The 16,357-nt window shown below is 49.1% G+C and overlaps 1 protein-coding gene across 1 annotated transcript in view; it reads right to left on the reverse strand.

The window, feature by feature from the left end:
• The window catches only part of tg (thyroglobulin), a 74,885-nt gene that overhangs the window by 1,010 nt on the left and 57,518 nt on the right, over window positions 1–16,357 (reverse strand). The window contains exons 45-53 of the mRNA XM_083761363.1: window positions 12,194–12,284; window positions 11,658–11,811; window positions 10,952–11,160; window positions 9,050–9,214; window positions 7,791–7,940; window positions 7,168–7,364; window positions 6,291–6,395; window positions 5,974–6,114; window positions 2,655–2,854 (exon numbers count right to left, since the gene is read on the reverse strand). Of these exons, the coding sequence (XP_083617489.1) occupies window positions 2,655–2,854; window positions 5,974–6,114; window positions 6,291–6,395; window positions 7,168–7,364; window positions 7,791–7,940; window positions 9,050–9,214; window positions 10,952–11,160; window positions 11,658–11,811; window positions 12,194–12,284 (1,412 nt within the window). The remainder of the gene's footprint in view (window positions 1–2,654; window positions 2,855–5,973; window positions 6,115–6,290; window positions 6,396–7,167; window positions 7,365–7,790; window positions 7,941–9,049; window positions 9,215–10,951; window positions 11,161–11,657; window positions 11,812–12,193; window positions 12,285–16,357) is intronic.

Below are 16,357 nucleotides of genomic sequence, written 5' to 3' on the forward strand. Positions count from 1 at the left end.
TATAACGGGGCTTAATTTAATGTGTTTTTCAAACTTGAATGATATGAGACATATATTTCATTCATATAGATATTGTGTATATGTAGCTAGCTTAGCTTAGTTTGACAAGATGAGCTGACACGGGATGTTAAGGGGGAAAAATGTGTTTTTGAGCAGTGCCTAACCGTCTGTGTGTGTATGTCTGTCTGTCTGTCTGTCTGTCTGTCTGTGTAGAGTACGAGGAGGTGCAATACCGCTGGGTGACCTAAGGTGGCGCTGTTGAGCAGCCTAAAGGGCCATTCAAAGTGAACACTACAACTAACTGCAGCCAGCCACAGCGGTCTTGTTGAGCAGCCTGCACCGCTCGGTTCACGTGGGTGTGATATTCCGCCACGAAGATAACGGCATAATGTGCAGAACTATTTGTGTAGTGAGTTTAGTTTCAACTTAGTTTCTAATGTTATATTATTTTATATCGCACTATTTAGTTTGCCTTCCAGTAGTCCTAACGACCTATATGGTGAGTTTATGGAACCAGTTTGTCGACCTTTCATGTCCTTTGGCGCCGCGAGTACACCAGACGAAAGAGTCATTCTGCGTGTGATTTTCCTTCCCGTGTTTTACTCCCAAATTCACTCTTAAGAGGTGTAATTCCGTTTCCAGCAAAGCAATCTTTTGAAGCAGCTTCTGAAAGTCCTCTGAGGAGAGTGTTGGGGGCATGGCTGGCTATTTGCCAAGAGTCCAGAGCTAGTTAGCTATATAGCTAGCTATGTGCCACGTATACCCAGTCACAGAAGGTAATAAAAGGGTATTTTGAAGTAGGCAGAAACTTCTATCTAAAGAACAAAAACAGTCCCATCGGTTTACAAGTATCTAGGATCCACTTGTAGAGATAAAAAAATTAAATAAAGCAAGGATATCAGTTGAGGAATGCAAGCATAAGCGAGAGCAGCGAAGCGAAGCGTCCTCACTGTACGAGGAGCAGACGATTAAAGAGGATTTACTGGATAGGATACCTGTCTGTGTGCTGGTGGTGAGTTTATGGAGCCCTACCTGTCTGTGTGCTGGTGGTGAGTTTATGGAGCCCTACCTGTCTGTGTGCTGCTGGTGGTGAGTTTATGGAGCCATACCTGTCTGTGTGCTGGTGGTGAGTTTATGGAGCCCTACCTGTCTGTGTGCTGGTGGTGAGTTTATGGAGCCCTACCTGTCTGTGTGCTGGTGGTGAGTTTATGGAGCCCTACCTGTCTGTGTGCTGGTGGTGAGTTTATGGAGCCCTACCTGTCTGTGTGGTGGTGGTGAGTTTAGGAGCCCTACCTGTCTGTGTGCTGGTGGTGAGTTTATGGAGCCCTACCTGTCTGTGTGCTGGTGGTGAGTTTATGGAGCCCTACCTGTCTGTGTGCTGGTGGTGAGTTTATGGAGCCCTACCTGTCTGTGTGCTGGTGGTGAGTTTATGGAGCCCTACCTGTCTGTGTGCTGGTGGTGAGTTTATGGAGCCCTACCTGTCTGTGTGCTGGTGGTGAGTTTATGGAGCCCTACCTGTCTGTGTGCTGGTGGTGAGTTCATGGAGCCATACCTGTCTGTGTGCTGGTGGTGAGTTTATGGAGCCCTACCTGTCTGTGTGCTGCTGGTGGTGAGTTTATGGAGCCCTACCTGTCTGTGTGCTGCTGGTGGTGAGTTTATGGAGCCCTACCTGTCTGTGTGCTGCTGGTGGTGAGTTTATGGAGCCCTACCTGTCTGTGTGCTGGTGGTGAGTTTATGGAGCCCTACCTGTCTGTGTGCTGGTGGTGAGTTTATGGAGCCCTACCTGTCTGTGTGCTGCTGGTGGTGAGTTTATGGAGCCCTACCTGTCTGTGTGCTGCTGGTGGTGAGTTTATGGAGCCCTACCTGTCTGTGTGCTGGTGGTGAGTTTATGGAGCCATACCTGTCTGTGTGCTGGTGGTGGTGAGTTTAGGGAGCCCTACCTGTCTGTGTGCTGGTGGTGAGTTTATGGAGCCCTACCTGTCTGTGTGCTGGTGGTGAGTTTATGGAGCCCTACCTGTCTGTGTGCTGGTGGTGAGTTTATGGAGCCCTACCTGTCTGTGTGCTGGTGGTGAGTTCATGGAGCCATACCTGTCTGTGTGCTGGTGGTGAGTTTATGGAGCCCTACCTGTCTGTGTGCTGGTGGTGAGTTTATGGAGCCCTACCTGTCTGTGTGCTGGTGGTGGTGAGTTTATGGAGCCCTACCTGTCTGTGTGCTGGTGGTGGTGAGTTTATGGAGCCATACCTGTCTGTGTGCTGGTGGTGAGTTCATGGAGCCCTACCTGTCTGTGTGCTGGTGGTGAGTTTATGGAGCCCTACCTGTCTGTGTGCTGGTGGTGAGTTTATGGAGCCCTACCTGTCTGTGTGCTGGTGGTGAGTTTATGGAGCCCTACCTGTCTGTGTGCTGGTGGTGAGTTTAGGGAGCCATACCTGTCTGTGTGCTGGTGGTGAGTTTATGGAGCCCTACCTGTCTGTGTGCTGGTGGTGAGTTTGGGAGCCCTACCTGTCTGTGTGCTGGTGGTGAGTTCATGGAGCCATACCTGTCTGTGTGCTGGTGGTGAGTTTATGGAGCCCTACCTGTCTGTGTGCTGGTGGTGGTGAGTTTATGGAGCCCTACCTGTCTGTGTGCTGGTGGTGGTGAGTTCATGGAGCCCTACCTGTCTGTGTGCTGGTGGTGAGTTTGGGAGCCAGGTCATTCCAGAAGGAACACTGCTGCTGCCGCAGACCCTGGATCTGTCGGAGCTCAGGCTCCACCTCCTTGTAGAGGGGCGGGGCGGGAGGGGGCGGGACCGCGGACCAGAGGGGCAGGCCCGGCGCCGGAGGCGCTCTGGACGAATCCTGGGCCTGGTTAGGATCTCTGCAACACAATGTGATTGGTTTAGGATCTCTGCAACACAATGTGATTGGTCAGGATCTCTGCAACACAATGTGATTGGTCAGGATCTCTGCAACACAATGTGATTGGTCAGGATCTCTGCAACACAATGTGATTGGTTTAGGATCTCTGCAACACAATGTGATTGGTCAGGATCTCTGCAACACAATGTGATTGGTTAGGATCTCCGCAACACAATGTGATTGGTTTAGATGGGTAGGAAGGTACAGAAGGACAAGTTCCGGCATCTAGTACCAAACGGAGGTCCTCCATGCACGTCCCACTGCAAGGAGACCCCCGCGGTCAGACCAAGGGCCAGATGGGAGGACTAGATCTCCAAACTGGCCCGGGAACACCTCCGTATCGCCCCAGGGTGAGGTTACTAATGGTGCTCTTCATGGAGAGGGAAGTCTGGAGCTCTCTGCTGCAGCTGTTGCCCCCGCGACCCGACTACGGATAAGCGGTTAAAGATGGATGGATGGTTGGTTGGTTGATAGTTAAATGGGTAGATAAATATGTTGGTCAGTGGCCTTGTGGTTGTAGGTAGGTAGGTACTGTAGGTACGTAGGTAGGTAGGTACTGTAGGTAGGTAGGTAGGTAGGCATGCTGTACCCTGTCTTGTGGTTGTAGGTAGGTAGGTAGGTAGGTAGGTAGGCATGCTGTACCCTGTCTTGTGGTTGTAGGTAGGTAGGTAGGTAGGTAGGTAGGCATGCTGTACCCTGTCTTGTGGTTGTAGGTAGGTAGGTAGGTAGGTACTGTACCCTGTCTTGTGGTTGTAGGTAGGTAGGTAGGTAGGTAGGTAGGTAGGTAGGCATGCTGTACCCTGTCTTGTGGTTGTAGGTAGGTAGGTAGGTAGGTACTGTACCCTGTCTTGTGGTTGTAGGTAGGTAGGTAGGTAGGTATAATACTGTACCCTGTCTTGTGGTGGTAGGTAGGTAGGTAGGTAGGTAGGTACGTAGGTACGTAGGTAGGTAGGTAGGTAGGTATAATACTGTACCCTGTCTTGTGGTGGTAGGTAGGTAGGTAGGTAGGTAGGTAGGTAGGTACTGTACCCTGTCTTGTGGTTGTAGGTAGGTACTGTAGGTAGGTAGGTATAATACTGTACCCTGTCTTGTGGTGGTAGGTAGGTAGGTAGGTAGGTAGGTAGGTACGTAGGTAGGTAGGTATAGGTAGGTAGACATACTGTACCCTGTCTTGTGGTTGTAGGTAGGTAGGTAGGTAGGTACGTAGGTAGGTAGGTAGGTATAGGTAGGTAGGTAGGTAGGTACTGTACCCTGTCTTGTGGTTGTAGGTAGGTAGGTAGGTAGGTATAATACTGTACCCTGTCTTGTGGTGGTAGGTAGGTAGGTAGGTAGGTAGGTACGTAGGTACGTAGGTAGGTAGGTAGGTAGGTATAATACTGTACCCTGTCTTGTGGTGGTAGGTAGGTAGGTAGGTAGGTAGGTAGGTAGGTACTGTACCCTGTCTTGTGGTTGTAGGTAGGTACTGTAGGTAGGTAGGTATAATACTGTACCCTGTCTTGTGGTGGTAGGTAGGTAGGTAGGTAGGTAGGTAGGTACGTAGGTAGGTAGGTATAGGTAGGTAGACATACTGTACCCTGTCTTGTGGTTGTAGGTAGGTAGGTAGGTAGGTACGTAGGTAGGTAGGTAGGTATAGGTAGGTAGGTAGGTAGGTAGGTACTGTACCCTGTCTTGTGGTTGTAGGTAGGTAGGTAGGTAGGTACTGTACCCTGTCTTGTGGTTGTAGGTAGGTAGGTAGGTAGGTAGGTAGGTAGGTACTGTACCCTGTCTTGTGGTTGTAGGTAGGTAGGTAGGTAGGTAGGTAGGTAGGTAGGTAGGTAGGTACGTAGGTAGGTAGGTAGGTATAGGTAGGTAGACATACTGTACCCTGTCTTGTGGTTGTAGGTAGGTAGGTAGGTAGGTAGGTATAATACTGTACCCTGTCTTGTGGTTGTAGGTAGGTAGGTAGGTAGGTAGGTAGGTAGGTAGGTACGTAGGTAGGTAGGTAGGTATAGGTAGGTAGACATACTGTACCCTGTCTTGTGGTTGTAGGTAGGTAGGTAGGTAGGTAGGTAGGTATAATACTGTACCCTGTCTTGTGGTTGTAGGTAGGTAGGTAGGTAGGTATAATACTGTACCCTGTCTTGTGGTTGTAGGTAGGTAGGTAGGTAGGTAGGTATACTGTAACTGTACCCTGTCTTGTGGTTGTAGGTAGGTAGGTAGGTAGGTAGGTAGGTAGGTAGGTACGTAGGTAGGTAGGTAGGTATAGGTAGGTAGACATACTGTACCCTGTCTTGTGGTTGTAGGTAGGTAGGTAGGTAGGTAGGTAGGTATAATACTGTACCCTGTCTTGTGGTTGTAGGTAGGTAGGTAGGTAGGTAGGTATACTGTAACTGTACCCTGTCTTGTGGTTGTAGGTAGGTACTGTAGGTAGGTAGGTAGGTAGGTAGGTAGGTATAATACTGTACCCTGTCTTGTGGTTGTAGGTAGGTAGGTAGGTAGGTAGGTAGGTAGGTAGGTACGTAGGTAGGTAGGTAGGTATAGGTAGGTAGACATACTGTACCCTGTCTTGTGGTTGTAGGTAGGTAGGTAGGTAGGTAGGTAGGTAGGTACTGTACCCTGTCTTGTGGTTGTAGGTAGGTAGGTAGGTAGGTAGGTAGGTAGGTAGGTAGGTACTGTACCCTGTCTTGTGGTTGTAGGTAGGTAGGTAGGTAGGTAGGTAGGTAGGTACTGTACCCTGTCTTGTGGTTGTAGGTAGGTAGGTAGGTAGGTATAATACTGTACCCTGTCTTGTGGTGGTAGGTAGGTAGGTAGGTAGGTAGGTAGGTACGTAGGTAGGTAGGTAGGTATAGGTAGGTAGACATACTGTACCCTGTCTTGTGGTTGTAGGTAGGTAGGTAGGTAGGTAGGTAGGTAGGTATAATACTGTACCCTGTCTTGTGGTTGTAGGTAGGTAGGTAGGTAGGTAGGTATACTGTAACTGTACCCTGTCTTGTGGTTGTAGGTAGGTACTGTAGGTAGGTAGGTAGGTAGGTAGGTAGGTACTGTACCCTGTCTTGTGGTTGTAGGTAGGTAGGTAGGTAGGTAGGTATAATACTGTACCCTGTCTTGACGAAGTTGGAGAAGTAAGTCATCATTGCCAGAGAGAGGCGTTGCTCCGTGGATGTGAACCGCTGCGAGCTGATAGGCTGAAGGGGAGTTCCAAACACTAACTGGACGTCCAATGGGATCGACGCATCGGCACTGCAGACAGACGCACCGCATCGACATTAATGACAACCCGTTAAACAACCATTGGATAATTGACAGTATGACAGACAGACGGACAGACAGACAGACAGACAGACAGACAGACAGACAGACAGACAGACAGACAGACAGACAGACAGACAGACAGACAGACAGACAGACGGAGTTACCTGGTTTGGGCGGTGCTCTCTGGCAGGTGGTAGAGGAAAGCATTGGCTCTTCTCTCAGCCCAGTGACGAGCCATCTGTAGACTGGGACACACTATGAACATGTCCCTGGAGGTGGGGCAGACAGACAGACAGACAGACAGACAGGCAGACAGACAGACAATATTACTGTTCTACCAAACGGGATACTAGTGTGGTGATTCGTGCTGAGCTGGATTGGAACCCCAGTCTCCCACTCTCCAGACCAACACCACAACCGTACCGTGCCAATAGGGCCGAGCCCGGTTGGCAGGGCTGCTGTTGTCCGCGGTCTGCTCGCACACAAGTAGGCCATTCATGGCCAACTTCTTGGCAGCTGGACAGAGTGCATTTCTAGTTAAGATGACGGTGGTATAGCACCCCAACCATCCCGAGGAACCACCGTTTATTTTTGTCTCCACCAGGCCGAAGGCATGGCGGGAGAGTATGTTTTGCACTCCGTCCGTCCGTGTGTCCGTCCGTGTGTCCGTCCGTGTGTGTCCGTGAGCAGCTAATCTCCGGCACCGTTAACCCGGTCGATGCCAAATTTTGCACACACACTCCCTGGATGCCAACGATGAAACTCTGCCCCAAAATTTCCAGAACGGCCTGTTATAGCGCCACCAAGAGGCCGCTTTGTGCAAAACAAGTTATTTGCACAGTACACCTACAGATTTTGTCCAAAGATCGCGCAAATTGGTACACAGTCTCTCTAGTTTAAATAATAATTCAGATTGTATTAATATTAACTCTACTACATACTTTCTTATGCTTACTCAAGTAATTATTTACAAACACTCATATCCTCCTGGTGGAGACCTGTGCCCAGAAGGGCACTTTTTCTAGTTTACTGTGTGCTGACCTGGTGGCGTCGTTGAGGGCGACGGAGAAGAGGTTGTACCCGGCGGGCGAGGGGGCGTGCTGGAGGCCGTAGAGCCAGGAGGCGGCGTCCTTCACCAGCCCGCTGCCCTCATGCTCCTCCCCCCCGCCCAGGGAGCGGCTCAGGGCCTCGTAGAACGCCGTCTTCCCGTCCAGCCTTCCCTGGAGAAGCTCAAAGTCCTGTCGGAACGCACAGCAGAAATGTCGACGTAGTTATAGAAGGCGCTATAGCCTGGCTGTGAAGCATTCCTTTTCGGGTTTATATGATCCAGTCAGGAGCGGTTTATTTAAATAGCCGATCTACAAGCTCACAACTGAGCTTGTAGATCAGCTATTTTCAGCATGCAACCAAGTGTAAAATGACTTATACTGGATCTCTTGTCCACTAGTCCCTTCCTAACATTTTAGTCTACTTTTTATTTGTCTACGAAATTATCAGTATATTCAGTCTTAGTTTTAGTCATCGTAGCTTTAGTTTTCATTCAGTTTCCATTCGTTTTTGTCAGTGAAAATAGGTAGTCGACGAACATTTTTCGTCTTAGGTTTTAGTCGACGAAAACAACACTGGCCTCGGGTCTCGATGGCGCCGAGGCCGAGCTGACTGACCTTGACCCTCCGGGCTCGTCCGATCAGTCCGTCCTGCGCCGAGCTGCCCAGCAGGAGGTCAAAGGGCGTCGGGACGTCCAGAGGACGGACGGGAGACACACCGTCCACCACGGGAGACCACGCCCCCAGAGGACCGCTCACCGCCAGCAACTACACACACACACACACACACACACACACACACACACACACACACACACACAGACAGGTTAGGAGACCAGGCCTGAAGAGGACCACTCACTGCCAGCAACTACACACACACACACACACACACACACACACACACACACACACACACACACACACACACACACACACAGACAGGTTAAATGCCCGGGGTTATTTAATCCATTAAATCGTAGCAATTTATAGCAGCGGAGCACTTTTACCGACGGACCGGATGTTAACCCGGATGTGGCTGAAGCAGCTAGATGTAGACCGGATGTTAACCCGGATGTGGCTGAAGCAGCTAGATGTAGACCGGATGTTAACCCGGATGTGGCTGAAGCAGCTAGATGTAGACCGGATGTTAACCCGGATGTGGCTGAAGCAGCTAGATGTAGACCGGATGTTAACCCGGATGTGGCTGAAGCAGCTAGATGTAGACCGGATGTTAACCCGGATGTGGCTGAAGCAGCTAGATGTAGACCGGATGTTAACCCGGATGTGGCTGAAGCAGCTAGATGTAGACCGGATGTTAACCCGGATGTGGCTGAAGCAGCTAGATGTAGACCGGATGTTAACCCGGATGAGGCTGAAGCAGCTAGATGTAGACCGGATGTTAACCCGGATGTGGCTGAAGCAGCTAAATGTAGACAAAACACTCTAGAGGCGATCATCAACATCGAATGTTGCGCAACAGCCAGGCGCTCCCAGGCTGTGGAGCGATGCGATCGGTTTTCATATCAATAGCAACCGTCTTTTTTGATCAATCTTCGTCCTGGGCGCTGCAGGTGTTACTGATTGAAAGGACGGTGAACTTCGAACATTCTGACCTGAGATCAGATTCATACGAGGTTTCCCACTGGACACACACACTGGTCTTATTTACCCATTCTGACTTGAGATCAGATAAAAAAGAATGTCAGTCGTTCTTCGATTTTTCTAAAAATAGCAGACCTACAAGCTCGTAGCGCGCCACTCGGTGGCGCGCTACGAGCTTGTAGGTCTGCTATTTTTCAATAGCTAAAGCATAACATGATGCTAACACCAAAATAGGTTCCCGTTCATAATGGGTTAATGCACTTCTTAACTCCTACCTTGGTCTGCGCGGCGTTGAGCGTGTGCGCGGGGCTCTGCCTGAGGCAGGCGGCCATGCCGGGGTCATCGGAGGTCACGCAGCCCAGCTCCGCGGCCAGCTGGACGGCCTGCCGTCTGGCCCGGGACACTGACTGCACCCCCGCTGGAGAGAACACACTGCCCCCCTGTGGCCGGGAGGAGGACCCACATGAGACCATGAGAGGAGAACACACTGCCCCCCTGTGGCCGGGAGGAGGACCCACATGAGACCATGAGAGGAGAACACACTGCCCCCCTGTGGCCGGGAGGAGGACCCACATGAGACCATGAGAGAACACACTGCCCCCCTGTGGCCGGGAGGAGGACCCACATGAGACCATGAGAGGAGAACACACTGCCCCCCTGTGGCCGGGAGGAGGACCCACATGAGACCATGAGAGGAGAACACACTGCCCCCCTGTGGCCGGGAGGAGGACCCACATGAGACTATGTGAGAGGAGAACACACTGCCCCCCTGTGGCCGGGAGGAGGACCCACATGAGACTATGTGAGAGGAGAACACACTGCCCCCCTGTGGCCGGGAGGAGGACCCACATGAGACTATGTGAGAGGAGATGTATATATACCGTATATACCAGACAGTGGTTTCCAAACTTTGTCGTGCCAAATCGACCCCCAAATCGTCATGTATTAGTCCGCGGACCTCCCATTTGAAACATATATGCCGGGGACCCCCCCCCCCCATAACAGCAGATTGCGCTGAAAGTGTTAAGAGTGTCTGCTAAATGTCTAAAATTATAGAGCGTCGCTGTCCCGCCCCCTCGAGAGACCCGGAAAAAGAAATCCCCGTTAATTTTCCTCATAGACTTTTCAGAAAGTATTTATTTAAAGACGTTTATACGCCGCGGACAAAGCCAACTCTTTGTCGTGACCAATCGTGACAACAAACACAAGTTTTCAAGCCAAACGAAGAATTCGAAAGTAGAAAAAAACGGCAGGTTACAACACTTTTTTTGTTGTTTTTCTTCTTTGTAATTATTTGTTTGGTCCAACATATTGTGTGTGTTGTCATGATTTGTCACGACAAGAGTTGGCTTCGTACGACGCTTAAAAGGTCTTTAAATAAATACGTTTTGAAAAGCCTATGGAGAAAATTAAATAAATACGTTTTGAAAAGCCTATGGAGAAAATGAATGGAGAATCATTTCCTGGGCCACTCGTCGTTCTGAAAGGGGGCGGGACTGCGACGCTCTATTCAGTATTTAAGTCCGACGTCATTTTGTAGTGCTACGTTATGTCCGGGTCCAAGTGGCACCAGCTCCCGTCCGCATCTCATTGTAAATAGAATATCTAAACGCGTGAATCTTTTTAAATTGACGTTATTTTTCAGAAAGGAAGCCATAGAGGCTTAAAATGGGTCTTAATGCTTCCAACTCGAGTAGAATTATTAATGTTTTGTACAAGTGTCCATGACAACAAAAATATATGATGTGGAGACAATAAAGACTATTATTATCATTATTATTGAAGGTGGCAACAGTCCATTTGCTCGGTAAAATATTTCGGGGGATATTTACAATGTGTGCAGGCTTGAGTATGTTGAATCTAGTTTGCATTAATGAGGATTTAGTTGACACAATCAAATAAAATGGCGATAGTATTCCATGTGGGGCAGACGGCCTGTCACTGTCAGATTTGGGAGAGCAGCGCAGCTTTGTTGTTGCGAGGGAAGCGGTAAAATGAGACTTTCGTGGTTGTTTTCGTCTCAGATTTAGTCCGACGGGGCGTCACAGTATAACTCCATGGGGACACAAAAGCGACACAAAAGTAGGACCCGGAAGTATCTCAGGAGGGGGCGCTCACGTCATGGCTAAAACATTGAATAGGAGAGGAGGAAGGGAGGGAGGGAGTTGTGTTCTCACCATCAGCATCATGCGTCTGAAGAGAGGGGGACGAGAGGAGGGGGAGGGGGGGAGGAGGAGGAGGAGACTGGTGACGTCGGCCCCTCCCCGCTCCGCCCCCACAGTCACCCTGGTGCCGTCCCCGCCGAACAGGGAGGCGTGGCCTCGGACCCAACGCAGAGCCGCTTCCTGGTCGGCCAGGCCGTAGTTCCCGGACAGCTCCTCCGACCCTGATCACATGACGCAACACAGGACAGCTCATTGGGTAAGTATTATGCCACCCTGATCACATGACGCGACACAGGACAGCTCATTGGGTAAGTATTATGCCACCCTGATCACATGACGCGACACAGGACAGCTCATTGGGTATAAGTATGCCACTTTACCCCTTTTGCAACCAGATCTTATTTTAACCCATTTTGGTGTACCCATCATGTCATGCTTTAGCTATTGAAAAAATAGCAGATCTACAAGCTCATAGCGTGCCACCGAGTGGCGCGCTATGAGCTTGTAGATCTGCTATTTTTTTAAACTGTCAGGATTTAAGACATTTTTAGAATCTGATCTCAGGTCAAAATGCGTTAAAGAACCACCATTGATCTGTGCATTAGAATCTGATCTCAGGTCAGAATGGGTTAATGATGTTTAGGACACAAGAAGCACTTTTCGTGTGTGTGTGTGTGTGCGTGTGTGTGTGTGCGTGCGTGCGTGCGTGCGCGCGCACCTGTACTGAGGAAGCCCAGCGCAGCTGTCCTGTAATTGGCCGTTACCACGACGATGTTCCCCACGGCCGAGAGGGTGGAGCCATCGAGCAGTCCTGGACTCTGATTGGCTGAGGCGGGGTTGAAGAAGAACACCAGCACGGGGACGGGACCAGACTGTCAAGTGAGACACACACACACACACACACACACACACACACACACAGACACATGCACGCACACACACACACACACACACACACACACGCACACACACACGCACACACACACACACACACACACATTTGAAACCACGTGACTTCCATTGGAAATGCATTGCGAGCTTGCATCAGTCAATAAGTCTCATGCATCAGCCATACATCAATCTGTTGTGGCCGTGTGAGTCAGGCCATAGAAAGGTAGACGCCTCCTTCGGCTCTGGGGTGGAGAGGCCGGCCCTTTAAAGGCCCCTCCCTCACAACCAACTTTATGTGCACGTGTCCTATAGGCTCCCGATAACACCAACAACAGTAACGGGTGTTGCAGTGCACGGACTCACCACCGGGCCAACCGGAACGAAGACGTTGAGGTAGAGACAGTCTTCACTGGAGGCTGCCGACTGAAGGTCACCTGGTTGGATGCAGCTAGGTCTGTAGCACGCACACACACACACACACACACACACACACACACACACACACACACACACACACACACACTACTGTTATATCACCTGGTCGGATGCAGCTAGGCCTGTAGAACACACATGCATGTACTGTCAGACAGACACAGGCAGGCAGGTGGACAGACGGACGTATGTACATATGTAGGCCTACAGGTGGACATACGCATGTACGTATGTAGGCCTACAGACAGACGTATGTACAGCATGTACAGTATGTAGGCCTACAGACAGACGTATGCACAGTATGTACAGTATGTAGGCCTACAGACTAGCCTGGAAGTAGCCGAGCTTTTCATGACGTCATCGAGGCGACACTATCGTTAAAGGAGAATTCCATGCTAGAAGGCTTTCTTACCTTTCTTTGTAGTCGTTACGTCCCCATCAAAGAGGCCCAGGTGTTATTTTGTGCAAAAGCTCCTTATTGGCTATTTCCCCTACCATAAGCCCTCAATGAATTGCATTGAATTGAATGGGATGTATGGGGTGTTGTGCTAATTTGCTTATTTACATTGCTCAAAATTATATATTTTTTGTATATATCCTCTCTTCATAATGTAAATAATATCTCAAGCGGCACACTTTACTACTTATTTCGATGAAAATAAGCGAATTAGCACAACACCCCATAGCCCCATTAAATTCCCATTCAATGCAATGCAATGCAATTTATTGAGCGCTTATGGTAGGGGAAATAGCCAATAAGGAGCTTTTTCACAAATAACACCTGGACCTCTTTGGTGAGGACGTAACAACCACAAAGAAAGGTAAGAAAGGTAAGAAAGCCTTCTAGCATGGAATTCTCCTTTAACTCCCAAGGGGCGACACTAGCGTTGACTCCCATTGTAACAATGGAATGCGGAGGTGCTCATTCTGTCTCAATGGGATAGTTCCATTGTTTGGAACTATAGCCCATAAGGCACCCCGCATTGTCTCAATGGGATAGTTCCATTGTTTGGAACTATAGCCCATAAGGCACCCGCTTTGTCTCAATGGGATAGTTCCATTGTTTGGAACTATAGCCCATAAGGCACCCCGCATTGTCTCAATGGGATAGTTCCATTGTTTGGAACTGTAGCCCATAAGGCACCCCACTTTGTCTCAATGGGATAGTTCCATTGTTTGGAACTATAGCCCATAGGCACCCGCTTTGTCTCAATGGGATAGTTCCATTGTTTTGGAACTATAGCCCATAGGCACCCGCTTTGTCTCAATGGGATAGTTCCATTGTTTGGAACTATAGCCCATAGGCACCCGCTTTGTCTCAATGGGATAGTTCCATTGTTTGGAACTATAGCCCATAGGCACCCGCTTTGTCTCAATGGGATAGTTCCATTGTTTGGAACTATAGCCCATAGGCACCCGCTTTGTCTCAATGGGATAGTTCCATTGTTTGGAACTATAGCCCATAGGCACCCGCTTTGTCTCAATGGGATAGTTCCATTGTTTGGAACTATAGCCCATAGGCACCCGCTTTGTCTCAATGGGATAGTTCCATTGTTTGGAACTATAGCCCATAGGCACCCGCTTTGTCTCAATGGGATAGTTCCATTGTTTGGAACTATAGCCCATAGGCACCCGCTTTGTCTCAATGGGATAGTTCCATTGTTTGGAACTATAGCCCATAGGCACCCGCTTTGTCTCAATGGGATAGTTCCATTGTTTGGAACTATAGCCCATAGGCACCCGCTTTGTCTCAATGGGATAGTTCCATTGTTTGGAACTATAGCCCATAGGCACCCGCTTTGTCTCAATGGGATAGTTCCATTGTTTGGAACTATAGCCCATAGGCACCCGCTTTGTCTCAATGGGATAGTTCCATTGTTTGGAACTATAGCCCATAGGCACCCGCTTTGTCTCAATGGGATAGTTCCATTGTTTGGAACTATAGCCCATAGGCACCCGCTTTGTCTCAATGGGATAGTTCCAATGTTTGGAACTATAGCCCAGAGGCACCCGCTTTGTCTCAATGGGATAGTTCCATTGTTTGGAACTATAGCCCATAGGCACCCGCTTTGTCTCAATGGGATAGTTCCATTGTTTGGAACTATAGCCCATAGGCACCCGCTTTGTCTCAATGGGATAGTTCCATTGTTTGGAACTATAGCCCATAGGCACCCGCTTTGTCTCAATGGGATAGTTCCAATGTTTGGAACTATAGCCCATAGGCACCCGCTTTGTCTCAATGGGATAGTTCCATTGTTTGGAACTATAGCCCATAGGCACCCGCTTTGTCTCAATGGGATAGTTCCAATGTTTGGAACTATAGCCCATAGGCACCCGCTTTGTCTCAATGGGATAGTTCCATTGTTTGGAACTATAGCCCGTAGGCACCCGCTTTGTCTCAATGGGATAGTTCCAATGTTTGGAACTATAGCCCGTAGGCACCCAGCTTTGTCTCAATGGGATAGTTCCATTGTTTGGAACTATAGCCCATAGGCACCCGCTTTGTCTCAATGGGATAGTTCCATTGTTTGGAACTATAGCCCATAGGCACCCGCTTTGTCTCAATGGGATAGTTCCATTGTTTGGAAGTATAGCCCATAGGCACCCGCTTTGTCTCAATGGGATAGTTCCATTGTTTGGAAGTATAGCCCATAGGCACCCGCTTTGTCTCAATGGGATAGTTCCATTGTTTGGAAGTATAGCCCATAGGCACCCGCTTTGTCTCAATGGGATAGTTCCATTGTTTGGAACTATAGCCCATAGGCACCCGCTTTGTCTCAATGGGATAGTTCCATTGTTTGGAACTATAGCCCATAGGCACCCGCTTTGTCTCAATGGGATAGTTCCATTGTTTGGAACTATAGCCCATAGGCACCCGCTTTGTCTCAATGGGATAGTTCCATTGTTTGGAACTATAGCCCATAGGCACCCGCTTTGTCTCAATGGGATAGTTCCATTGTTTGGAACTATAGCCCATAGGCACCCGCTTTGTCTCAATGGGATAGTTCCATTGTTTGGAACTATAGCCCATAGGCACCCGCTTTGTCTCAATGGGATAGTTCCATTGTTTGGAACTATAGCCCATAGGCACCCGCTTTGTCTCAATGGGATAGTTCCATTGTTTGGAACTATAGCCCATAGGCACCCGCTTTGTCTCAATGGGATAGTTCCATTGTTTGGAACTATAGCCCATAGGCACCCGCTTTGTCTCAATGGGATAGTTCCATTGTTTGGAACTATAGCCCATAAGGCACCCCACTTTGTCTCAATGGGATAGTTCCATTGTTTGGAACTATAGCCCATAGGCACCCGCTTTGTCTCAATGGGATAGTTCCAATGTTTGGAACTATAGCCCATAGGCACCCGCTTTGTCTCAATGGGATAGTTCCATTGTTTGGAACTATAGCCCATAGGCACCCGCTTTGTCTCAATGGGATAGTTCCAATGTTTGGAACTATAGCCCATAAGGCACCCAGCTTTGTCTCAATGGGATAGTTCCATTGTTTGGAACTATAGCCCATAGGCACCCGCTTTGTCTCAATGGGATAGTTCCAATGTTTGGAACTATAGCCCATAAGGCACCCAGCTTTGTCTCAATGGGATAGTTCCATTGTTTGGAACTATAGCCCATAGGCACCCGCTTCGTCTCAATGGGATAGTTCCATTGTTTGGAACTATAGCCCGTAGGCACCCAGCTTTGTCTCAATGGGATAGTTCCAATGTTTGGAACTATAGCCCATAGGCACCCGCTTTGTCTCAATGGGATAGTTCCATTGTTTGGAACTATAGCCCATAAGCACCCGCTTTGTCTCAATGGGATAGTTCCATTGTTTGGAACTATAGCCCGTAGGCACCCAGCTTTGTCTCAATGGGATAGTTCCAATGTTTGGAACTATAGCCCATAAGGCACCCGCTTTGTCTCAATGGGATAGTTCCATTGTTTGGAACTATAGCCCGTAGGCACCCAGCTTTGTCTCAATGGGATAGTTCCAATGTTTGGAACTATAGCCCATAAGGCACCCAGCTTTGTCTCAATGGGATAGTTCCATTGTTTGGAACTATAGCCCATAGGCACCCGCTTTGTCTCAATGGGAT

Source organism: Protomyctophum parallelum (genome assembly GCF_964188405.1).
Source record: "Protomyctophum parallelum genome assembly, chromosome: 3".
Taxonomy (NCBI): domain Eukaryota; kingdom Metazoa; phylum Chordata; class Actinopteri; order Myctophiformes; family Myctophidae; genus Protomyctophum; species Protomyctophum parallelum.